Consider the following 27390-nt stretch of genomic DNA (forward strand, 5'->3'; position numbering starts at 1 on the left):
TAGATCTGTTTTTAATCTTTAGGTAAAAGTAACCAATCATTTTATCCTTCTTATAATACTCCTTCTCCATACTATCAGTTACTTTAATGTTTTAAAATTGGTAACTTTAATTTAGGATGCCATCTAACAATCATTTATAGTTTTTTGTTTGTTTGGGTAGGAGAATTCACCAAAAGTGGACATTTTATACTTTTTGGTTAATAAATTGGCTCAAGTCACGTTTTTAGCCCAGATCTTGTTTGTTTGTACTTTCACAGAAAATATGTATTAAAACATTAGCTTTGTGGCTGTACAACTGTCTGCTATCTTTTGAATGTGACTTTCAGTACCATCATAATAATATCACTTTATAAAGGATGCAGAATATACTTTTATGTTTGGCTTTTTCAGAGCAAAAAGATATGCTCGATATTGGCTTAGAAATTTAAAAAGAGATTTTACTTAAAATTAATTCAACTGTTTCTTGCAGCTCTAAGCTCATACTTTTAACACTTGGCTTTTCTGCTATACTATTTCTAAATAGTAATGAAACACTATACAATTTCATTTGGATGATCTTGATATAAATATGTAACCAAATATTGGAAATTTTCAAATCAACCTGCTACCAACCATAAACTCTAATACATGGGAATTTTCTTGTGACTATCACTTTTAATATACTAAAGTATTCAATAAGTGTTATTTGCACATTATGTGAGAAATGAATTTTTAACAAAATTTTATTCAAAGCATTAGGAAAATCATATTCAAAACACAGAAATAATCAGACTATAACAACGCTGCATAGATAGTGGTATACAAGTTCCCTGACGCTAAGTGACTTCTTCCTAACTAAAACTTCAATTTTCAAGTCACCAGGTAGAAAATGGTAGAGGCATTACGTCCTCTCTGAGGCCGGAAAAATGGCTTCAATGTGCGAAGTCACACCATTTAAACAACAAAGATTAGATTATCCCTCAATTTAAATCTATTCCCTCTTGTTATTTCTCACAGATGAAAATTTAGAATGTAAGGATTATTGGAAGGGAATAGGAGGTAAACTACCTCTTAGGAGATACACTGATCAGTGACTGCTTTAATCAGACGAGACACTGAATTAAGTTTTAAAAATTACACCCACACCATAATGCTTAACTAAAATTGCCAACATGAATACTTTTTCACATAACACGTTACATGGATACAAGAACCAGTTTCCAATCCTTTGACCTTCAATAGAAAAAAATGTTGCCACTAAAAGGGATTTGAAAAATAATTTTCAAGCAGACAATTAATTCTACAGAGATCAAAATCATTTCTGAATACTGAAAATAGCCTAAATCAATTGAGAAATTGCTAAAGTTCTTTTATAAGATTACTTTTTGAAAGGGCAGATAATATACTTGGAAGGACTTTTTAGCTGAAAACATTGTTCATTAAGAAAACATTAAGTTACCCTGAGAAAGACTCTTAAAATCGCCAGTGCTTTCAGAGACTCCCAACAATGCATGAAGAAGTAATTTGTAGGCACTAGCCTCTTATAGTTACCTACATGAAGAATGTTTTGACCTAAACAGTGATTTGGGCTTCTCTCCTATACTGGTAACAGGTCACAACCAAGACATTTGAATGTGATGGACTAAAAGGAAATTTTGCATTCATTTCAAGCAGACTTCTTCCTTTTTCTAAGAAAGAGTTTGTAATTCTTCAAATGGTCTTGGACTCAAACCTACTGTTCACAAAAAATAATCTCCTGTAAGCAAACTGGTAGTCTTCTTGTAATAGTAAACAAATTGTCTGGTCTACATTCTCTAATCTATGCCTAGAAAATAAGGCATTAGTAATTCTTCATTGGCCACTGCAGAGCATAGACAAATGTTTTCTTCCTAATCAGAGGCATATGCAAACATTCCTCAAAGTGCATTGTTATTTTTAACATCTCTTATGCATTTACAGAGTCAGAATTTATGACTCCCTACATACTTTTCGTATAAAATAATGCTGATTCCCAACACCTTACATATACCATAATTACTTGAAAAAAGACAAAGAGAGCAGCTACAGAAGTAGCAAGATAACTTTTCACAAATAAAAATATACAAAAAATGGCAAGTTAGTGATAACTAGTAGTATGAACTCTCAATAATATTCCACTTTGGGTTCCAAATTAAGATTTGACAAGTTTGAAGCCTTGTCCTGTGTCCAGCACAGTAGGAAGAAACCAACTCATTTTTAATCTTTTCAAGCACCTAAAACAAGTTTTGCAGATCCAAAAAAGGTTCAGACCACACAACCAATTTGCCAAATGCACTAGTGGATATGTAATACGAGGAAAGTGTAACATCCAGTGCTTGGCCACGTCGCTTCCCGTTGGCAAGTGCAGAGTGTAATCACTCCACCGTTTTGACACACCATATACTGCTTTCACGGTGCGTCCCTTTTCAGTCCAGCAGATGTTATTAGTGGAGTTGCAGTTATATTCTACCCAGTCTTTCGTAAAGTCCCCCAGCTGAGGTGGGTCGGCTTCTTCGATGTCTACTGTCTTTGTCATTTCTGCTCCTTGTACTGCAATATACTGGTCACTGATTTTTCTCACTTCTTTCACCCAAGGGGTTGAATTCTCACTATCTAATACAATAATAAGTCGGGAACAGAAGGAACCATTCTTTTCTCTCCACCACTCTAGAAGTGTGTCAAGGCGTAGTATGTCTCCACCTGTGAACAAAAGAAAATTCAGTAGACTATAATTCCTGAAGCCTCTCATTAAGAATACTCTTTGTCTTAGGTGTATTTTCTTTAATTCTTGGAATTAAATTGTAAGCGAAAAAACAGATAAAGCCTTCCTTTCAAACAAAGATTTTTTAAAAACAGACTTAATTAAGAACATAGGCATAACCACCAAAACTATGCCTTTCTTTCCCATTTGATTTATAGTTTATTATTATAACCATTGTAGTAAGTTTTCAATAATCAATCCCTGCTTTTAGGTCTGAAATTCTATTTCTAAAAAGACTTCTGAATTGACTAAAACTTTTTCTCTTGTGCTCTGAAGTACACAGAATGCTAAACTTTACCTGGAATTAAAGGAGCTATAAGGTTAAAAAGTTGTTTTCTACACTGAATTATTAGAAAGTTACAGGTCAAGTAAATGATTTTATAAGCTATATTCAAGTAGTTTTAATGTTGACTACCTTCTTCTATATTCCAATATTTTGAAAATGCGTGAACTATACTAATAAAAAACACCTACTTAACCAGAACATGCCACTTCTCTACATTCACGGTTTTTGCCTTTACTGGCAACATGGTAATGGGGAAAAAATACACTTTAGGAGTCAGGCAGATCTGGGCTTAAATCATGGTTCCATCACTTATCAGTAGTATGACCAAGAGATATTATGTAACCACTTTCAGCTCTCATGTCATCTTTGGAAAAATAAAGATGATAGAAGTGACAGTAGTGTTCTCAAAGGATTTCAAGTGAAGGTTAAATCTAATAATGTGTATAAAGTACCCAGCATAGTTGCTGTGCTTCAAATGTGCCCAATAAGTATTAGTCTGCCTTTACTCTTTCTGAACAGCTATTGAGTTGCTCAATATTTATTTGCAAAAACAAAAAATTAGAAAAATATTTTTCTTTATGATAAAATCCTGTTCCAAATCGGGCATGAAATTAGTAAGACCACGATGGCTTAAAATCATTTCCAACTTAACCTTGAGTTTGTTTCCTTCCTTCTGAAGTTCTTGTATTGGCAGCTCTGCCTCTGTCCTTCTACAATAGTTCTGTTTATATTTTTCTTTGATCTGAATATCTATTTCTATTTACATTTTATGATTTTTATTATTTGTAAGTATTCCTGGTGAAACACATCTAAAATTTTTTATGGAAAAAAAGTAGAGTACAATTAAGCCTAAAAGAAGTTTTTGTAATGTAAAAGTAAGAAAATTATCCTTTTTTTCATGATTCATTCAATGATTTCATCCATTTATCAGTTACTTAAGGATCCCCTACTGTGTGCCAGGCTCTGTTCTAGGCACTAAGCAAATAACTCATAAAACAAAGCCCTTGACTTACAGGGTGTATATTCTAGTTGGGAAGACCTACACACAAACTTACATGTAATGGAGCGACATCTCATTTCTCCCTGACAGAGAGATTTAATATTACCCCCTCATTTTACAGATGGGAGAAGTGAAGCTAAGAGAAGTTAAGTAACTTGCCTAAAATAACACGGTTGGGGCAAATCAGGACCAGAACCAAAGTCTCCTGACTTAAGTGCTACTCCCACCATATCACACTGCCTGCTATTTAAAATTTTGATGAGCTTTCTAACATAAGTAAAACCGTACATGTGCAGGACTACTGAAATCACTACTAGAGGTACTAGTCAAAAATTTAATCAGCTTCTGAAAAATGTAACTATATTTAATAATTCGGAAAATACTTCAAAGGGAAAGTGATTATAAGTCTCAGATCAAACAGATTTTTTTCTTCCAATCAATATAAGACATCATTCTCAAAACCTGTAGAGATTACTAAAATTATCCTAAACAGGTATACTAGAGAAAAGAAAAACAAAACAGTCATATGTATATTTTGTAAACTATGAAGTGTAAAATTGAGAATTCTGGAAATTTAATATTTCCATGTGAAGGACCGACTTCCACAAATAGTGTATCTTCACAACAGTGAAACTGCCAGAGCTGAATTTACCTGCAAGAGCCCACTCTCCTGTACCATGCGTGTGCCCACTGTAATACAAAACATATGTATCGTGTCTAGGTCCGTCCACAGTCCGAAGTTCAAGGAAAGCTTTCAGTTTGGAATGTAGAGTATCAAAAGACAGTCCACTTGTGGAGTAGTCACATCCATAGGTCTCAATCATATGATATGCAAAAAATCTTTGGATAGCATTGAGCATGCCCGTAGACCTCAAATTTAACTCTTGTACATGTTCTGGCGGAAGAAGTGTCGGCTGACCATCAGGACTGAAGAAGGAGAAAAAAATATTATTTTGATGTTAATAAGTATTCATTCTATGTCATATTTTTATCCTTTATAATTAGTTATCTAAGAATCAAATAGTTGCTGCTAACTAAATGGCAGGATTTTTAAAAAATCATCTTTTCTAAAATTCCTACAGTGCTAAGAACTGAACTTGGAAAATCAAAGCCTAGTTTGTAAAAATTATATTTCTTATCAATAGAACAAATAACCAAACTGAAAGCTGGGACAATGTCTCCAAATGTAAACAGTACTACTTTTCACTCTTTATGCATATCTTCTTACCAAATGTCAGATACTGGATAAGACTTTCTAAAGGCAAGATTATACTAATTTTATCACAACAGTGCTTCAAGAACACTGGGGTGGGGACTATAAGGAAAGAACCTTTTTTTCTTGAGAAATAAAATCTTAACAAAACATGAAAGCATTTTTTTAAATTACATATTTACTCTGTACTGAAAAAGACAGTCTTTATAAAGTTGTGTTCAAGTTTTACTAAACTAACGTACACAAATTATAGAAGAAATTACCTACTAGTAAATGGCATTTTAAAAGAGTTACTAAAATTTAGGTCCATTGCCTTATGCTGCTGAACACTAACTGAAGACTTAGATCTGATCCTGGAATTAAGTAAAATGGTACTCTAGTAAAGATGGTAAACAAAGTCTTACAACTAGCAGAATCAAAATACTATCAATATTGAGGGAGAAAAAAAATCTTCACTCCTATCCAGAAAAAAAATTTCTATCAGGAATTTTGAAAACTTTACATTTTGCTTCATATATTATCAATGCTATTCTGATAACATTCTAGTTTTCATCAAAAGAATAAAGCATTTTGTTCCATATTTGTAACATTTAACAATCACAAAAAAAGAATAAGCAATGCATAAATAAAAATTATAATGAAATAAAAATCTGTACAAATTACTATTTCTACATATTCTTTCTGCAGAGTTGCCACATCTTACTTTATAGGACCCTCTAAATCTGTTTCTTTTACTTCTCATGCAAATCTTCAAATTTTATCAAGCCTTTAACATGGAGGAAAATATTTACTACAAATAGTCTATTTGGGGTTTATATGCCATATATCTGAAATCAGATAAAAACTTTTTGATTTCAAGTCATTGTTTCGCTCTGCCAAGGAAAGTATGATGAATACTTGGTCATCAGAATTCATTAATGGCAAAGAACAATGTTTTTTCTATTTCAAAGGTACTTAACCATAAAAGAAACATTAAAATGTGGCAATATTCACAGTTCAAACAGATCTGCCACACATTCAGGGCCAAAAATTATGTTGGAGTAAAACTGCAATCCAACAAGTATATATATAATATTCATTGCCAATCTTTTGAATTCCTGGTATTTGTATGACATTTTCCAGTGGGCAGTATTTTTACATTCATATTCTCATTAGCTTCTCATAACATTCCTCTGAGATAGGCAGAATAGGTATCGTCATTTGCATTTTATATAAAGACACTGAGGTTCAGAGAAGTTATGATTTGCCTAAGGTAACAGAGATCTAGAAATTCAGGACTCTCAGGTCCAGAGTACATTCTATTGTATTTCCCCATGTGTTTCAGGGCACATTTTCTTAAACAAGATACCCCTTTCTAAAGAAAGGACAGGACTTTTCCTTAGTAAATTCATTCATATTTTCTTATTTCTAGTTAAAATATAAGCTGATCACATTTATCAAAAACATATTTAAATTGAACCCTGAAGACTACATTATTACTCAGTAAATGTTTTTAAATACTTGGGATAAATGAAAAAAATGCAACAGAGTATTTTATAGTTTTGAAAAAGTGAGCTACCAGATTTTCTGTTTATATTCATACAAATATTGGGAAAATGTTCGAGTCAAGTAGTTATTACTAATTTTATTAGATTACTATACCTGCAAAAGTTGGTGGGAATCACAATAGCATATCCAACAGATGTTCCTCCTAAACAATTACCCAATTCATGGAAGAGCCCATGAGCCATAGATTCCAATGGCAAAACAATGAGAAACATGCTCAAGAAGATTCCATTTGTTGGCTAAAAGAAATTTAATACAGCATGTTTACATATTGTGTATGACTGCACTTACGTGTGTGCATACGTACATACATTTTCATACAAGCATATTTATTCACGTTTTTTACCTCTATTTTCAAAAAGGATAAAAAGAAAAATTACCTAAAAACAATTATAAGCTGAAGCAGACAAGTATATATGGATGAGCAACAAATCCTAAACTTATCTCTAAGCTTCTTAGAAGTCATGGCAAAACAAATACAGCACATCATATTTTTTTCATTTGTCAAATAACATCCCACCCAAACTACAGAAACAAGGCAAAAACATAACCACTCTTGACATGACAGAGAAAAGCCAGACAACAAATCCTTTCCTATTAAAACCACATGCCCTAAATCATTTTTCAAATAACACACTCATTTACTTTATCAGAAAAGGTACTTTAGAAAGGGCCCTTCTTTTTTCCTGTGAAAAGTCTGGAAATTAAAAGAATAAAATCTTAAAGAAAATTTAAGATCCTAAAGCTATCAAAATGAATTCCACTCTTATATTTAATTAAACTTATAATACAGCTTTCCTTTGAAAAGCTCAAGACTCTCTATAGACTAAATGCAAAATTGTAAAAAAAGAAAAAAGACATTTAAGCATCCTAAAAGCAGAACAGAAAAAGGGAGGAAAAAGAAATATTAAAAGAAGTAGGCGGGCTGGCCCTGTGGCCAAGTGGCTAAGTTTGCGTGCTCTGCTTCCGTGGCCCAGGGTTTTGCCAGTTGGAATCCTGGGTGCGGACTTAGCACCACTCATCAAGCCATGCTGAGGCGGCATCCCTCATAGCACAACCAGAAGCACCTACAACTAGAATATACAACTATGTACTGGGGGGCTTTGGAGAGAAGAGGAAGGGGGGTGGGGGAAAGAAAAAAGAAGTAGGTAAGATTAGGTAGTAATTGCGATAAAAAGACAAAATATTAAAGGACGCATTTAAGTGAAAAGAAAATGGAAAGATGACAGTCACTCAATCCTGATCTGTATCTTTACACTATTTGTAAAGATACTATTCTATATTATTTCTGTGTTGCCACGGCACATACTACACAGCCATGTGCCTATGTGCATGAATGCACATTTTTCTAACACTAAGAGGTTCATTGGATTAGAATTTTAATAAAAAATAGCAAGTTGACTCCCATAATGAAAAAATGGACATAATGCCCTATTTTTGGTACATTCTATGTTATCAATTACATAAATAATATAGTACATGCTCGATTTAGAAACATTAGAAAGTACAAATAAGTAAAAAAGATAGGGGATCAAAATTATTCCAAGTACCATCATCCATAGTTATTAATTTTTTGAAATATTTCCAGATTTAATGGAATATATTCACATATACTTGTTTTTTTACCAAAGTGGGATCATATCTAATGTTCTGTAAATGTTTTAATATATTGTAAGGCTATTAATATAATTCTAAGTCATTTGTAAAGACCAAATGGCATCCCATCCTAAGCATGAAATATTAACTATCTGATTCTGTTATGGCTAGACTCCTTTTAATTATCTATCATAAACAAAACCAGTATAAGTATTGAGTTCTCTGATTATTGTGTTAAATACCTTTGATTATTTGGGTTTCATCTTTGGTGAAGTGTTAAATATTCTGCCTGCTTTTCCATGGGGCTGCCTTGTTAATAGTGATCTACAGCTTTGTTTTTCTCCCAATATACTTTAGATAAAAGTCTTTTGTTGATTGTACTGCAAGTACCTTTCCTCCTCAGTGACTCCCTTAATGCTGTTTTTTGCTTAACGTAAGTTCTTAACTGTAGTCACCTTGTGTCTTATTAAGGAAATCTTCCTCCCCCAAGGTCAAGAAGATATTTGACACCATCCTCTAAAGGCTTTATTGGTTTGCCCTTTACACTTAGGTCTATAATCCAAATGATATTGACATTTGCTTATAATAATGGTCCAATTTCATTTTTTCTATATGAACACCCAATTGTCCAATTACCAATTACTGAAAGTTTCAAACATTCCACATTTCTCTACAGTGCCATCTTTGTCATAAATCAAGTATTCTAGGATCCATTTTGTCTATCCTTTCAAATATTTCCTTTGGCCTGTATTTCCTCCTTTTTTTTCTGGGACTCCAATAAAACACAGATAAGGTCGTCTCACTGGATCCTCTTTGTGTCTTACCCTTTTCTTCTGTATAGTATTTTCCCTTTTTCTTCTGTGCTCCTTCTTGCGTAGCTTCTTCTGAACCATATCTTTCAGTTCACTAATGTTTGCTTCAGCTTTGTCTAACCTGTTAAGCTTGCACGCTATTTCAGCTATTTTTATTTTATTTTTGAAAACTTCTTTTTGGTTCTTTTTCAAATCTGCCTTGTCACTTTTTTATAGTTTCCAACTTCCTACCATTATGTACTATCTTTGCTTTTATTTTTTTCGACTTAATAAGTATGATGGTTTTCTTTCTGTTTGATAATTCCAATATCTCAAGACTTTTTGGACTGCCTCCTATCTGTTGGTTCTGCCTCTTCCTCTTGATGTGGTGTGTGTGCGTGTACGTGTATCTGGTTATATTTATGAACTGGACACTGTGTAAAAAAATACATGACTAATTTCAGGCCTAAGATGATACTTTCTCTAACAGGATTTTTGTTTGTTTCTTCCAGGGAATTGGGGCATTACTAGTCTACATATCATAATACAAGTTTGACCACTTAATTGAGGTTGGGTCAGGATGCAAGTTCATGAGATGACTTTCATATACATGGCTCCATCCTTTTCCTTCAATGTGTCATCTTAAAATGGGAGGTAATTTACTGGTGACCCCACTTCTGAAGCTCTGGACTTTGATTTCTGCTTCTCTTTCAGCACTAAAAGTGTAGCTCAGCTTTGAAAACTGTTTCCTCTATATTAACAAATGTCCACAGGGCATAGTGTTAAGTCTTCCTATCCCAGAGGTATGGTATGTTTTTCAATTTATTCAAGTCTCCTTTTACAAACTTCAGTGGAGTTTTATATTATAGTATTTCTTTATAAAAATTCCAGAATTTTCTTTTAAATTTTATTTCTAGACATTTTATGTTTCCGTTGTTCTGTGAATGGAATAATTTTTATACATAGAATAATTTCCACTATATTTTCTAACTGATTAGTAATTTCCAGGATATTGATTTTTTTAATGCTTACATACTATTTGCCACCTAAATGGTATTAAAAAATATAATTCCACTATAAACACTTTTAATTTCTTCTTATACAACTTAAGTTATATAAGTCCAAGAGAAGTTACACAGTTTTTATACTGGTTGGGCTAATGATAACTGTACCAGTGAGCAAAATCAACCTTTTATCGACCTTTAAACATAGTTTACAATTTTAAAGATGCAGCATAATTCTCGCAATTATTCCTACAGCATTTTCAATTGGTCTTTTGGTTAACTCTCAGGTTTGCTGGATAATCATCTTATCTATCAATACTGATAATTTCATTACTTTCTTTGCAACTTATATACCTTCCATTGAATATGTTGGTCCTTTATAATAGATAATGCTTTAATCAATTAAACCCCTATTCACACAAAAGGATTACTTTCAAATTATGTCAACAATTCATATAGAAGAATTACTAAAAGAATTATTAAATAACATGACCAATATATGACAACGTTATTATTTCTACCTTTAATTTTACATAACTAGCACTTTTCTGATAAAGATAGCAATATAAGAATAAAAATAATTCACTATGTTATAATTTATAGCAAGGGTCACAAACTCAAATGCCTTCAAGGGTCAGAAAAGCAAATCTGTGAAGCAGCTGTGGAAGTAATAAGTAGTGGTAAGGATTCTAAAGGAAGGTGCATTATCGCTACCTGAAGGCATACATTTAAAAAAATGTTCTGGCTGAATAAAACTGGTCTACTCAACAGTCTTACAGGCATGTTTATTTATTTACTTTGCTATACAGACATAATTACAGGATTTTAAAAAATAGAACTACAATGAAATCGCATCCTCTTTAAAAAAGAAAAATCCCTGCATGTTAATCCTAAAATTAGGACAGATAGTTTTTAGAAGAATGAGAAGTTCAGGTGACTAAATAACCTTTCTGTACCAAGAGTTACTGGAAATTTTATAACATAGAGGGGGGAAAATATATATATATATATGTATATATAAAAGAAAATTCATAAATAAACATTAAGGAATTTGATATTCTACTTGGAATGGGGAACCAAATTTTGATATGTAAAGGATAAGACTAGAATGTTGTACCATCAAAAAAGTTCACTTTTCATTTTGTTTAGTCAAACTATTTTTCTTTAGTTAAGACTGCTTACTAATTTGCCATCTACCAATTTTTCCTATTTCCTACAGAAAAGAAAATGAAAATTTCCATTCCTGAAAGCAGGCCTAGAAATATTTATTTTAAAGTTGGCCCTATTTATTTAATGTGGCCTTTAAGTATTCATATGTATAGAATACCAATGGTTATTACTGACTACTTCTGAATTAAATAATCTTATAAAGCTACTACAACTAAGGTTTTCATTGTGCAATTAAAAGTTTCTACCATTAGAAAAAAGTTAAACAGTTTATAATTTATCAGTGAACTACATAAATGATAAACTTCAATTGCCAATCAATTTGTAGATGGCAAGACAGAAGCTCAATTAAATTTAAAATTTCAATTAAAAAGTTAATTGATGGTGATGTTATTCAATACCCTCATGTCAGTTGTACAACACTGATGATACTTAATACAATAGGACTAAATAGCAGATATTCAGAGGTTTACTGATAATTCACAGATAACAGGTGATCTGTTATTACTTGCTTTTTATAATCTTAGTAAAAAACTGATAATTTTATGTTGCCATTGATTTTTAAAAAGCAAGTTTATCTGGAAAAAATCATTAAATACTTCCTTCAGGTTATTTTGAGTAAGCAAGCTTAGAAAAACAATATTAAATATATTATCAAGATAACACACAAATAAAAGTGAAGTTCCACAGTACAAAAAATTTTCAATCTTAACTGATGAGACGGCAAATATGTCAAGGGGAGTCAAAATAAATTTAGGATGTTTTATCCACTTGCCACTTTCAGAAAGCTTCAATTTCAGTGGCATGCAAACCTTTAGTCTATAGCTTCAAACTAAAAGCCATTTGTCACTTTGGAGTGTTCTTTCCATTTTAAACAACTCCCTGTAACAAATAAGATCAACTTGATCAAAACCAGTAAGTGTAGGCACTTTTCTTCCTTTGCTTCTCCAATCTTCCTAAGCTCACTATCAAACTAAGACATGCTTCAAACTTCAAAGCAGATATAAAGTGAACATAATAACAGACCAATAAACAACTATAAGTAATATCCTTGGCATAGTTACTAGATGTTAGTTCTCTATTCAGCTGGGCTTTCAAGTCATGGACAAAATATCCTAAAACTTCTCAGGTAATAGGAACAAAAATCTCTTTATGCAACACCAGATACCAGTGTCAGAATTTCATTAAAAAAAAAAACTTGCATTTACATGAGATATAATTATTGTTTGTTTAGAAGTATTTTTGTATAAGTCACCTCAAGTAAGCCCGATTTGGGAAATATTATACATAGAAGTCTAAAGAAAATGAAGCCCAACAAAGAAACAGAATATATAAATGTATGTTACAGAGCAACATATAAATGGACCTCCATATAAGTGGAGGTATTGTGCTCTTCAATGTGAGAAACGCATACTTAAGAAACAACAGGCAACTTCCAAAACTTTGCTTAGTTCAGGAAACTTAAGACCATTGGGAAAGATACAGTTTTTTGGGTTTCTTTTTGCAGGGAAAGGTTTGCCCTGAGCTAACATCTGTTACCAATCTTCCCTTTTTTCCCCTCCCCAAAGCTCCAGTACATAGTTGTATATTCTAGTTGCAAGTCCTTCTAGTCCTTCTGTGAGTCACCACCACAGCTGGCAATCAACAGACTGGCAGTGTGGTTCCGTGACCAGGAAATGAACCTGGGCTGCCAAAGAGGTGAGACTGCTGAACTTTAACCACTAGGCTGTCGGATGTGGCTCAGGAAACCTATAGTTTTAAAGTCAGGGGATTTCTTTGTCTACTAGAGGCAATAGGGTATAGTGGAAAGGACTCAAGCTTTGGAGGTAGACTTTGGTTCACCCCTCACTCAGCCACTTACCATCTGCATATAGAAAACAGTTAATACATGGTAAGTCTTGCCATTATTATTAAAATGGAAAAAATTATCTCCAGTCATTAAAATTTTTAAAAGCTAGAAAATCAGTTGGGGGAAAAAAGAAATATGTTCTTACTTCATGAATAAAACAATATTCAGACCATTGTTATTGGTGTTTTAGGAAAAAGAGACATCTACTCCTGTTTCATAGTGTTCTGGCAGAAGTGATAAAACATCAAATTAAAAGTATACCTTCAAGCTAAAAAGAGGTAGTGTCCCCCCTCTCATCTACACTAAAATAGCTCAAAACTTTAGGAACAGAAATGAAAACAAAAAATTATGAAACATGCATTTTTAGTTTTGGCAGCAGATTTGACAACTCCCTGGCTCCCCATGCCAAGTGAAGCAATATGGCTGATCCTGCCATCTTGCTGGAAACGAAACTGCTGCATCTGTGGATTCCAACCCTTCACTGGATGCAAGGCTCATCTTGTTACATCTGTCATACCTGGTGATTGCCACTGCTTCCCCTATGGAGAAATCAACTGTGATTGTGGTTTTTCTGGTTTGGGGCAAAAGAGTTTCTACAAAAAGTTGTATCAAACACCCACGGAATCTGCAAATGACCATGGCTGGTAATGAAAGGAATAACAAATCTCATGACAGATTTCAGAGAATCTCTAAACATAAGAGTGAGCCATGGGCTGTGCTTCCTTGGGTATCTGGACACTTTCCTCCCTTTTCATCCTTATGTGAATTATCAATTACCATAATTTCAGAAAAGCCTATAGTTGAGCAATAAAACTAGCACCAAATGCTATGGTACTGTGTAAGTCTTATTGACTTATTTAAGGAAACAAGTATAAAAGAGAAAAGCAAATAACACATTTAATAAACATAATACAAACTGCAGGAGATAACAGCTGTAATATTGCATTTTAAAGTTGGAATGAGATTATGAACAAAGCACAACACAAGTGAATGGTAAAATTCCAGCTTTTTCTTTTCTTTTTTTTTTTTTGAGGAAGATTAGTTCTGAGCTAACATCTGCTGCCAATCCTCCTCTTTTTCCTGAGGAAGACTGGCCCTGAGCTAACATCCATGCCTATCTTCCTCCACTTTACATGTGGGATGCCTGCCACAGCATGGCTTGCCAAACAGTGCCATGTCTGCACCCAGGATCCAAACCAGCAACCCCCAGGCCGCTGAAGCGGAACGTGTGCAATTAACTGCTGCACCACCAGGTTGGCCCCAAATTCCAACTTTTTACTGTAAATGAATCGGAATGATACTACTGACTCATTCTAAAATGTTATTAAACTCAGTAAAACTAATGAAAAACAAGAAACAAAGCTATCCATGTGGGGTCAGCCAAAGATTCTACTCAGATGAGGTCAGGCAAAGATTTCCTAGATATGATATTAAAAGATGATTCATAAGGGCCAGCCCAGTGGCATAGTGGTTAAGTTTGTGTACTCCACTTCGGTGGCCTGGGATTCACAGGTTCAGATCACAGGCGTGGACCTACACACGTCTCATCAGCTATGCTGTGGCGGTGTCCCATATACAAAGTAGAGGAAGACTGTCATGGATGTTAGCTCAGGAACCATCTTCCTCAAGCAAAAAGAGCAAGATTGGCAACAGATGTCAGCTCAGGGCTAATCTTCCTCACCAAAGGGGAAAAAAAATGGGAAGATGATTCATAAAAGAAAAAACTGGATTATAGCAAGATTAAGAACTTCTGCTCTTCAAAAAACACAATAAAAGAATGGAAAGACAAGCCACACAGTGGGAGAAAATATTTGCAAGTCATATATCTGATAAAGGACTTATATCTAGACTATATGAAGAACTCAGTAACAAGAAAATAACCAACCAATTTTAAAAATTGCCAAGAGATCTGAATAGGTACTTCACCAAAGAAGACATACAGGTGACAAGTAAGCACATGAAAAGATACTTAACACCGTTAGTCACTAGGGAAACAGAAAATAAAACCACAATGAGTTACCACTACACACCTATCTGAATGGTTAAAAAAAAAATAGACAATACCAAGCACTGGTGGGTATGTGAAACAACTGGGACTCCCATACGCTGCTGGGGAGAATGCAAAATGACACAGCCAATTTGGAAAACAGTTTGGTAGTTTCTTATAAAGTTAAACATATGACTCATATGTTTATCATATGACCCGGTAACTCCGCATCAAGTAAAATAAAAATCTTATGTTAACACAAAACCCTGTCTTATGAATGTTTACAGCAGCTTTATTTATAACTACCAAAAACTAAATAATTTCAACGTCCTTCAATTGAGTAATGGATAAACAAACTGTGAGACATCCATACAATGGAATACTGCTCAGCAATACAAAGGAATAAACTACTGATACACACAACATAGATGACTCTCATATGAATTATGCTAAGTGAAAGAAGCCAGACTCAAACAGGTATATATGGTATAATTTCACATATACGACATTCTGGAAAAGGAAAGTGTTTAGGGACAGAAAAAAAAATCAGTGGTTGCCAAGTACTGGGGGTTGGGAGAGGGACTGACTACAAAGGAACAGGAGGGAACTCTGGGGGGTGATGGAACTGCTCTATATGTTGATTGTGGTAGTGGTGGGCACGCAACTATATGTGTTTTTCAAAGTGCAGACTTGTACACTAAAAAGGGTGAATATTACCATATGCAAATTTTTCCTTAACAAAAAAAATTTTGTTATTAAGCTAAGTAAAACTAACAAAACTCAAAACTACTGACATGAAAAAAAAGCTTAACATAAGAAAATATGGCTAAGCCCATTTTGGGGAATTAAGTTCTAAACTACAATTATGTTCCATGAGGCAGATTAATCTCACGTTTTTGTTTGGTTAGTTTTACTTTTCTAATAGTAAAATGAGAGTACATTTGACTCCCTAAAAATATACTTCAAAAAATAAATAAACGTACTATAAAATATTTTAATTACAAATGCCCACTATGTCATTAACTCAGTGACATCCATTATCCTACATTCCTATATGTCAGAATATCCTTCAACTCTACATTGCATCAACTTGCTTCAAATTCTCTTTAAATTTTACTTCTCAATAAGATCTATCAGTTTTTTCCTTGATGATTCTTAGTCTTATCCTTAGCACAGCAATTTTCCCCTATCACTTAGTCTAGGTCCTTATCTCTTACTCCTAGGTAGCTTTCTTGATTTCAGTGTCTCTCTACTTTAACTGATCCTATCTATGGCAGACAAGCAGATCTACTCAAAAGGCTTCTTTAAGGAAGTTTATAGCAGTACAGGCCTACCTCAAGAAACAAGAAAAATCTCAATCTAACACTATACCGAAGAGAACAAGAAAAAGAACAAAGCCCAGAGTAGAAGAAAAGATATAATAAAAGTAAGAGGAGAAATAAATGAAATAGAAACTAAAAAAACAATAGAAAGGACCAATGAAACTAAAACCTGGTTCTTTGAAAAGATAAACAAAATTGACAAACCCTTAGTCAGACTAAGAAAAAAGGAGAGAAGACTCAAATAAATAAAATTAGAAATGAAAGAGGAGAAATCACAATGGATACCACAGAAATACAAAGGATTATAAGAGTATACTATGAAAAGCTATATGCCAACAAATTGGATAACCTAGAAGAAATGGAAAAAATTTTTAGACTCATACAACCTCCCCAAACTGAATCAAGAAGAAACAGAGATTCTGAATAGACCAATCACAAGTAAAGAGATTGAAACAGTAGTCAGAAACTTCCCCCAAAACAAAAGTCCAGGACCAGGTGGCTTTTCTGGTGAATTCTACCAAACATTCAAAGAAGACTTAATACCTATCCTTTTCAAACTCTCCCCCAAACTTGAAGAGGATGGGATGCTTCTTAAATCATTTTACAAGGCCAACATTACCCTGATATTAAAACCAGACAAAGACAACACAAAAAAGAAAAATTACAGGCCAATATTGATGAACACAGATGTGAAAATTCTCAACAAAATATTAGCAAATTGAATACAACAATACATTAAAAGAATCATACAGCATGATCAAGTGGGATCTATTCCAGGGATGCAGGGATGGTTCAACATCTGCAAATCAATTAAGAAAATGAAGAATAGAAATCATATGATCATCTCAATAGATACAGAGAAAGCATTTGACAAGATCCAACATTCATTTATGATAAAAACACTCAATAAAATGGGTCTGGAAGGAAAGTATCTCAAAATAATAAAGGCCATCTGTGACAAACCCACAGCCAACATCATACTCAATGGTGAAAAACCAAAAGACGCTATTCCTCTGTAAGAACGGAAACAAGAAAAGGATGCCCACTTCTTGCCACTCTTATTCGACACACTATTGGAAGTTTTAGCCAGAGCAATTAGGCAAGAAAAACAAATAAAAGGCATCCATAATGGAAAGGAAGAAGTAAAACTGTCACTCTTTGTGGATGACATGATTATATATATAGAAAACCCTAAATCCACCAAAGAACTACTAAAAATAATTAATGAACACAGTAAAGTTGCAGGGTACAAAATTAACATACAAAAATCAGTTGCATTTCTATACACTAACAACAAACTAGCAGAAAGAGAAATCAGGAATACAACCCCATTTACAATGACAACAAAAAAGAATAAAATACCTAGGAATAAATTTAACTAAGGAGGTGAAAGACCTATACACTGAAAACTACAAGATGTTTCTATTATTATAAGAAAGAAACTGAAGACATAAAGAAATGGAAAGAGATTCCATGCTCATGGACTGGACGAATAAAAACAGTTAAAATGTCCATATTACCTAAAGCAATCTACAGATTCAATGCAATCCCCAATCAGAATCCCAATGACATTCTTCACAGAAACAGAACAAAGAATCCTAAAATTTATATAGAATAACAAAAGACCCTGAATAGCCAAAGCAATCTTGAGAAAAACGAACAAAGCTGGAGGTACCAAACTCTCTGAATTCAAATATACTACAAAGCTGTGGTAATCAAAACAGCATGGTACTAGCACAAAATCAGTAACACAGATCAACGGAACAGAATTGAGAGCCCAGAAATAAAATCACACATCTATGGGCAACCAATCTTTGACAAAGGAGACAAGAACATACAATGGAAAAAGGAAAGTCTCTTCAATAAATGGTGCTGGGAAAACTGGACAGCCACATGCAAAAGAAGTAGGCCATTATCTTATACCATGCACAAAAATTAACTCAAAATGAATTAAAGACTTGAAGGTGAGACCTGAAACCATAAAACTCCTAGAAGAAAACATAGGCAGTACACTCTTGCACATCAGTCTAAGCAGTATCTTTTCAAATACCATGTCTACTCAGGCAAGGGAAACAAGAGAAAAAATAAACAAATGGGACTGCATCAGACTAAAAAGCTTCTGCAAGGCAAAGGAAACCATCAGCAAAACAAAAAGACAATCTACCAACAAGGAGAAAATATTTGCATATCTGACAAGGTGTTAATTTCCAAAATATATAAAGAACTCATACAACTCAACAACAAAAAAACAAACACCCATTAGGTCTTTGCCATAAGTACTCAACTATGCTGCTTATCATAATAATAAAAAGGTCAATATATGAAGAAGGTATAACAATTAAAGATGTATATACATCTAGGAACAGAGCCCCAAAACACACAAGGCAAGAAAAATGACAGAATTGAAAGGAGAAACACATAATTTAGCAACTATAATGGAGATTTTTAATATCCTTCTCTCAGTATTGATAAAATTAGACAGAAAATCAGCAAGGATATAGATACATGAACACCACCGTCAACCAACTTGACCTAGGTGATTTTTTTTTTTAGTGAGGAAGATCGGCCATGAGCTAACATCTGCTGCTAATCTTCCTCTTTTTCTTTTCTCCCCAAAGCCCCGGGGGGGGGGGGGGGGGGGGGGGGGAGGGAAATGTGCTGTAGTGAGAAGGAAGACCAGTGGACTAGATAGGAGTTAGGTAACCTGGTTCTGGCTAGTACCAGTGATTCTGGATACATCTTCTCTGGCTTTCGGTTTCCTCACGTGTAAAATGAACCGGTTAAAGCACAAACTCTAAGCACCCTTCAAATGTTAATATTCTAAGGATCTTTAATCTGTGAGTGTTTTATTAACACATAAACAATCAGATGGTAGGAGGCATGTCACATGCTGAGTATTCCTAACATTTTGGTACTGCTTTGCCAGAGATCAAACTACATTATCCAGTCAATATTCATTCATTACTTCAATTCCATGAATAAAACTAAATAAGCACCAAAAAAGAATCTCCTTCTGAAATCCAGAACTTGACCTTTCAATTCTAATAATTCAACTCTTGAAGCAAGCATTTAATCACACATCATAGGCGCTGACATAATAAACAAACTATAAGCTTACCTGCCAGGATACTGCTCCCAAAATTGCTGTTGCAAGAAGACTAAAAAAAACTAACTGTTCTGAAATTAAGCAAAAATGACGCATTCCTTTGGATGCCATGATTCTATCAAGGCTATTGTTATCTACCCTGTGTGTAAAATATACTTTATGGCAGTCGTTTAATTTGGTATGGAATCCCCAAAGAGTTAAAAGAAAAATAATATGGCAAATCATCCAGAAAATTCCAAAAATGGAAAAGCCTGGTATTACAAAATACCAGAGATGAGTATCTCTAAGTTTAAATGCTGAAAGAATAAAAAATGTAAGCTCTATCATTCCAGTGAAAACAACTGAAAATCTTCTGCAAATTCTTCCACGGTACAAAAAGGGTTTCCACCTTTCAGTCACTGAAAGTCCACTAAAATAAATGTCAAGGAAAGGATCAGTTATCAGGCAAATAAAAAAACATGCAAAAGCAACTGGATTTTTTGGAGTTTCCAATGAGGAGAAAAATAACAAGACTGCAAAAATAACTAAGTTTAGAATAGCTAGGAAAGACTTCATTCTCAAGTCAATAATCAGCATGGCCAAAGCTACAACAAGTAAAATGACACTCAGAGACTTCTCCACCAACATAGTTGTGCTGGCAATGGCAAATCCAACAAGTTCCAGAAATTCAACTGTGGTTAATAAAGTGGGTCGATGACAGACGTAACCAGAAATTCTCTCCACCAAAGCGCATAATATCCTTAACACTATGGAAGTTAGAAGCAAATATTTGGTTGATTCCTCTTTCACATCATTTTTAAAGGAGGAATTATCAAGAAAACATAGGAGGCCAAGCAAGAATCCAAACCAAAGATTGGAGAGACTTAAACTTGCCGCTTCCATTGAAAAATAATAATAGAGTATGCTGGCAATTCCAAGAACAAAAAGACCAAGAATAAAAATTACCAAAATTAAGGAATTTGCTGTTTTTTCCCATCTTACATAAAGACCTAAGCATATAGCAACCAGTAAATTGAACCTGGCTAAATAGCCAAGATAACGCACTGAAGAATGCATGTTCACTTCTCTGTTTACTTCTTCCAGTCTCGTCATTGCTAAGTAGAGACAATGACTAAAGCAATAACGCAGTGATTTACACATGTACTCTGGCAATTTGGGCTTTCTTCCCACTTGACAAAAATTAACCGCTTGTGTTTCATCCAGCAAATCCAATGTATCTGTAACTTCTATTTCAACATTTTGTCTGGTGGAATTTTTGTTTATAGCGATCTAAAAAGAAGAAAAAATATTTCAGTGTTAATTTAATTTACCTTTCACATGTATCTTTTTTATACAAAATAATGATTAAGTGAGAAATAAAGTTTCTTCTGAAACCCAGTTTAAAACCCAATTTGCATGTATCTTAAATGTAATTGTCTCTAGCTTAAAAACTCTGAAGTTTATCCAAACAAAAATGGCACTCCCTTCTACACGTCACAAGCTGGGATTGCATGGCTAAATCACCATCAATGAAACTGTTTTTCCAGAGATGGAGAGGAATTCACCTAATCCAGTCTTCTTCCAGTATTTGGTTTTTCAACAACATGCAAATGTGAGATATTCAATTTAGCTTAGATTGTGGCAGATGGGTTTGGCACAATAGAAAGCTACTCAGCTTTTAAACGGAAGAAGGGACTTCACCATCAGCTCTAATTTGAAGGCACTAGTATACAATAATTAAGACCATTACTATCTGCCTAAAATCCTCTACATCTTTTTACAAGGCAACTCTATAATGCTATAAAATCTTAGTCTTTGTTTAACTAACAATCTTAACAGAAGTTTAACTGTATTAAAGTTACTCAGTCCCTAAAGTTGATCCATAATTCTTCCTGTACTTTTACCTCCAGTAAATTACTGTGATTACAAACCTACTTTCTAAATCTAAATATTATCTCTGTAGCAAACCAATTCCTGAACTTTCTAGCTAAAATTGAAAAGGTGTAATGTTGACCAACAGTTATTTTAAAGTATATTAGAAACATTACAGTTCTATTTAAAACAAGTTTCTACAAGGATTATTTGTTAGAGGAACCAGATAATTATTTCAACCTTAAGTGACCCCACAATTTGCACTGAAAACATGACAGCGGTCAAAAAATGACTTAACTATCTACTAGATAAGTCTTCAAATTTTCTAGTCTACTGTTTCAGAAGAACCGATCCATTGCAATGGCTCATGGTCACACTGAATATCCATGGAGAATTCAACTAGATTAAAATTCAAAAGGTAACTAGTTTGTGATCAGTATTTACACTTTCTTAATAGCAGGACACTAAAAGAAAAATCTAACAGAAACATGATTTAACCTGGAATTAACCTTTAATTATCCACTTTGCTGGAGAAGAATGTCACTGAATCAACCTTAGGGTCTCTGGGAGGTTCAAAGTATTATTATTATTAATTCTACTTCTATATGTTCAACAAGTGTATTTTTTAGAGCTAAATCTATCTAATTAACTAGGTATTCTAACTGATTTTCCTCAATTACATTTTCATTTAATCATTTCTTACTTAAAATACCACTCAACACTAAAACTAATGTTTTCCTTTGATATATTTTGCTTTTATCTTTTTACTTAAGTATGAGAAACTGATAAAATCTAGAGTACATTGAATTTTTTTAACATGACTGCTTTGTGTTATGAAACCATTCAACAAAGATGTTAGAATTTATATCCTCTACAGGTTGATGGTACAGTCTGGGTTCAGATTATGGAGCACTGCTGGCAAAAAGTCACACACTAGGCTAAATGGTTGCCACTCTAAATTCACGAGACATACATCTGTGTTTCTCTGGTCAACATTCTCTCCCAGCCTCTGTAACTATCCAGACCTCTCTTCCCTATCCTCAAATCTCTGATGCTCACTTCCCACTGCATTCTCACCAGATGACTCTGCCTTCAACAGAGATGTGAGAAGGGAGCTTACTTCAGTTTCCAACACCACAAACCCACGTCTATCTACATCTCCTGACACAAGGAAAGAAGGGTGTTCCCTCCCTACCTAAGGCTGAATCTTTCAGCCATACTGTGTATCTCTTCCTTCTGCCTCTTCCAGAACTTGACAGTCTCTCCCCTCTCTTCAAACTCTCACTCCACTAGCACTTAAACATTTGTAAATCACTTTTTAAAAACAATACAAAAAATTTCCCATAGAAATAAACAAAACAAAAACAATCCTCACTCATCCCCATTTCCTCCTCCAAGTTCAATCTTTTACCCTCTTTAACAGCTAATATTTGGTTGCTTCACTTCTCACACCACTAAACAGTGGTTCCCACCACACAACAAGCTGCTCTGCAAAGTTCTGAAAGTTCCTACATCCGATGGGAACTTTTCACTCGTTATCCTGCACATTCTTCAAACAACCTTTGACACTATTAACTCCTCTCATCTTCTGAAACCTGCCCTTCCTTTAGCTTTCAAAGATCAGTCTCCAGATTTTCCTCTTAACTCATTGTTCTCTCCTTCTCAGTCTCCTTGCAGGCTCTTCATTCCCAACTCATCCTTTAGATGTTCAGTCTCAAGTCTAGGCTTTACTCTCAGTACACACTTTCTATGAGGGATCTCATCTATTTCCACGTCTTATAATTATCTCTCTCCTTAAGTACACATATATATTAATCTACCTGACAGAAATAAAAGCACTAACTCTGTACTGCACTGTTAATAGAGGTAAAAATCTGGAAACAAAGTACATGTAAATATGTAAATAACTTAATAAAGTACAGTACATCCATTTCACGGAATACATGCAGCCACTCTCTTATGGGCCAAAACCAACACGGCAAATAATTATTTTTAAATGGGTAATTTCAAAGTCTTTCCCCATTCTGACCTTCAAAAGAAAACGTGAATCAGAGAATAAAACAACAAAGCACTACAATCCTTTACAATTGTCTGCCATCACTAATCATTCAATGGGAAATTACTTTAGAGGCAGATAAAAATGGAGCACACAAGAGTCAATCTGCATATGGGAAAAGTTAACTAATAACTGCCAGAGTCTGCGTTATAAAACCCCCCATACGACTCTAACCCTCCTCTTCTTCACCACCTACATTAATCCTCACCAGGTCCTGTCCACTCTTCTAGATACTTCCTGAATGTTTTTTTACTACTTTCCATTTCCAAGGTTACCATCCCAATTTTGGCCACCATTGTCTCATGTTTGAACATCTCCCCGTATCCACTCTTGCCCTTCTCCAAGAAGTATCCCCTATAAAATCAAAATTTGTCATGTCACTCTGCTATGTAAAACCCTCCAATGGCTTCCCATAACCCTTAGGAATAAAGTCTAAACTCCTTAAAATGCCTTATAAGGCCCTCCATATTGGACGTGAATAACTCCCCTGCCTCCTCTCTTACCACTCTCCCTCTTAAACTCTGTATTTCAGCCATACTCACCTTTCAATTCTGAACTGCACAAATGCTATTCCCTCTCCAGGTGCACTCCTTTCCCTCCTCCTGGCCTCACTCAAGTTCTCACATGTGGCTTAATCCTACTCTTCAGGTCTCAGCTTAAACCATTTTCTCAGGGAAATCACCCCTGATCCATTTATATGATCCCCCTACTTCCTGTACAATAGCAAAATATTCATCAACACTTGTTTAACGTCTGCATCCTCCACTAGATCACAAGGTCTCTGAAGGATTGTCTTCAATACTGTACGCCCAGAGCCTAGCAGAAAGTAGATACTCAACAAACACTTGAAGAAATAAAGTCTAATACAGAAGTAACTATATTTAATAAGAATGGCAACCAGTTATTGGACACTTTTTAAGACACAAAAAGAACAACCTGTCTCGTATCCCACAGGTAAGAAGTAATAGAGCTAAGGGAGATTCCATGAATATTTGGTTTCCTTATCGGCCTTACTCTAGCCTTCACTTAATTCATCCAAATTCCTCCAAATCAGTAAGTTCTCTTCCATGTCTGACCTCTAGGGAATGGCTCACTAAGGAATCCAAGACACACTGTATTATTTGCCTCACCTTTGGACTCAGAAACTATTTCTGTCCCATCTAGGGAAGTGTCAAAAGCTGAAAGAGCCGTATTGAGCAGCCAGGGTCGGGGAACTCCAGGGTTTGGGTTCTGTGAATTCATGATAACTCTTTGGGCCCATCTTATACAAGGAGAAAGGTACCTCGAACACTAAATCCCTCAGCAATAGGGCAGCAATAGTAATTCTTCTTCCATTCGGCCTCCTACTAGCAAGATGTGGGAGGCCTGAGAAGGATGCTGGCTGTTCTCGACCATCCCTCTATCTTGGGAGAAGGCGACCACCACTGGGAGCCCAGCTGAGTGGGGAACCGCTGGGGGACCCGGAGAGGCGCCTCTGCCTTCCATCCTCCACCCCCCACTGTCAACTTGTCTCGGGGCAGTATCCCTACTCCCGCCCCGGGAGGCCAGCTGGGCGGAGCCTGGGGCCAGCACCACGCAGAGCCCTGGGCGGTGTCTGTGCTCGGGTCTCGCCGCCCCGCCGTCCACCCTCTGGTCCCCCTACCTGACTCGGCCGTCACCACCAAAGCTCTCTCAACCCTCGGAGTCGGCTCTGGGAACAACACAATAAAAGGAAGGCCTTTGGGGCTGAGCCTGCTACTCGGAGCGAGGAGGTGGCACGCCAGGGGGCTCGAGCGCTCGAGGGCCCGAGGCCGGCCCCACTAGCACAGACCAGTGTCGTTGGAAACTTTCTCCGTTACCAGCCCGGCCGCGGCCGCCATGTTCTCGCCGCCGAATCCGCGACGGTACGGAACGCCGCCGGGGTCAAACCGCGCGTAGCGCTTGCTCCCGGAGGCCCGGCCCCTCTCCCCGCCCAAAGCCGCCGCGCGGCGGGGGCCCCAGGTGCGCCAGGCGCTGCGCGGCCCCCGACAGCCCCACCTGAGGCGCAGGCTCAGTCCCGAGACCTGGAGTCAGCGGCGGAGGATAGGGAGCGGGCCGACCGTGACCTCTAGTATCTAGGCCGCCGCCTCAAGCTCGACCGAAACTGGGGCAGGACGGGCGGGACGATCACACGTGGGCTGTAAAAACTGCAGGAGGCGTTGGTGCTCTTTACTATCTATGGCATAATACAGGGCTGTGGGTCCCCTGACCAGCTAAAGACCAAGCTCCTTCGGCTCGCCCCCTTTTCTAATTCAGACTCCGTTTAATACACCGCCCCGGTCTTGACTCCACCGAGAACACGAGGCTCCCCCAGCCCTGGCCTGTCCATGTCGCTCTTCACCCTGTGCGTTGCACGTTCGCCAGGCTCGTCTCCTGGGGGTCCTTGAACTCCAGGGCTGATGCTCTGCGCTCTGAGCGCTCTGGATGAACTTAAGGGATACTGCTCGGAGGCAGCGTTTTCACAACAGCTCTGCAGTCAGATAGTCTTGGGGTTTGACTCCTGGTTCCTCCCTTTCTTATGTGCCACCTCGGTTTCTCCATTTATGAAATGGTAACCTTTGCAAGGTGGTTGTGAATATTAAGTGAAACAGTAATTTTTTTCTGGCATGAGGGAGGCCCTGAAAATGTATGAATTCCCTTTCCATCTCTAAGAAGTCTTCCTGTCGGCCTGCCTTTTGTCCCCACCATCTGCTACTGCTTGTAGTTTAGGTCAGTTAATCTCTGTGAACCCGTTTTGTCATACCGAAATGAATGCTAATATACCTACTTTACAGAGCTCGTTGTGGAGGTTAAATGTAATGTATGTAAAAAATACCTTAAAACCTTTCAATGGTTTATCCCCTTTAGGATAAAGCTCAAAATCCTTAAACAGGTACAGACAATTTGTGTAATCTGGACCTTTTACCTCCAGTTTGACCTCCCACCACACTCCCCCCAACTCTGCACCCCAGCCTGGTTTCATTTCCTCAAATGCAGGGACACGTCTGGTTTTGCTCACCATTAAATCAGCCAAGCATAGTGCCTCATATATAGTTGGCACTTAAATTTTGTCAAATGAAATAATAGTACCAGATAGGACCTCACTAGTTCTCTTCACTCACTTATTTTCTGTTAGTGTTATCTATATACTTGTCCTATCTCCCCTAAAGAGTGTGAATTTCTTCATTTTCATTTACTAGCTGTTGGGGGTCAGAGTGAGCAGGACTTCTATAGGGATGAAGCACTTTCAGATTCCTCATATTTAAATGGAAAGTTTGACTTAGATTCTCTCTAGTCTCCTGTCTATCGCTAAATGCAATCACTATCCAGCTCCCAAATCTGCAACTCTGGCTCTCTGGGGAACACAGTGTCACATTTCTAACTGCTGGGTACAAGTTTTGAATATATTGTCATCACTTCCAATTCAAGTTGTCTTTAATGAACATTTATCCTTTTTTTTTCTTTTTCATTCTTACCACCTGAAGCCCCCTTCCGTTTGGAGAATTCTCTACCTTAGGAGTCTAGTGGGTGAAATTGAAATGCCAAATACCTGCTGAATCAATCATGTGCACCAGCTGGAAGCTAGTGACTCAAAAAAGCTGGCACAGACAGCTATGCTCCCTGCATAACTGCAGGAGTGTAGCAAGGTAAACTCCTGGGACAGTAGAGAGAGTGCTTCTAGTGGAAGCATCAGCATCCAGTATTAGCTGAGTCAGTGATTCAAGATGCCTGTGCATGGTGACAGCACCCCCAGAGCCCTCTCTGTCAGTTCTGTGGTCTGTTATTAATGGTTGTAGTCTCTGGCTGTGCAGATCAAAGCCTCCGTCTCCAACCCTCCGAGCTACCCAATATCCTCTAAAAA

General features: G+C 36.1%; 1 protein-coding gene and 1 long non-coding RNA gene across 4 annotated transcripts in view; one reads left to right on the top strand and one right to left on the bottom strand.

Moving 5' to 3' along the window:
- Window positions 1–290: 290 nt before the first annotated feature.
- On the bottom strand, window positions 291–25888 carry TMEM168 (transmembrane protein 168). Of its 3 annotated transcripts, XM_070512076.1 has the most exons (6): window positions 25174–25312; window positions 24074–24244; window positions 19637–20893; window positions 6899–7041; window positions 4697–4971; window positions 291–2697 (listed from the first exon to the last, which is right to left on the bottom strand). In XM_070512076.1, exons 3-6 carry the CDS (start codon window positions 20762–20764, stop codon window positions 2150–2152), a joined length of 2094 nt encoding a protein of 697 aa, XP_070368177.1. In that variant the 5' UTR covers window positions 20765–20893; window positions 24074–24244; window positions 25174–25312; the 3' UTR covers window positions 291–2149. The 3 variants fall into 3 exon arrangements, with proteins under 3 accessions (XP_070368177.1, XP_014705476.1, XP_014705477.1); XM_014849990.3 differs by lacking the exons at window positions 24074–24244; window positions 25174–25312 and adding an exon at window positions 25548–25888; XM_014849991.3 differs by lacking the exon at window positions 24074–24244 and having other exon boundaries at window positions 25174–25315.
- The window catches only part of LOC123282857 (uncharacterized), a 65601-nt gene continuing 63494 nt past the window's right edge, over window positions 25284–27390 (top strand). Inside the window, exon 1 of the long non-coding RNA XR_006523149.2 lies at window positions 25284–25414. This is a non-coding gene — a long non-coding RNA (uncharacterized lncRNA). The remainder of the gene's footprint in view (window positions 25415–27390) is intronic.

Source organism: Equus asinus, chromosome 1, assembly GCF_041296235.1.
Source record: "Equus asinus isolate D_3611 breed Donkey chromosome 1, EquAss-T2T_v2, whole genome shotgun sequence".
In the NCBI taxonomy this organism is placed as follows: Eukaryota; Metazoa; Chordata; class Mammalia; order Perissodactyla; family Equidae; genus Equus; species Equus asinus.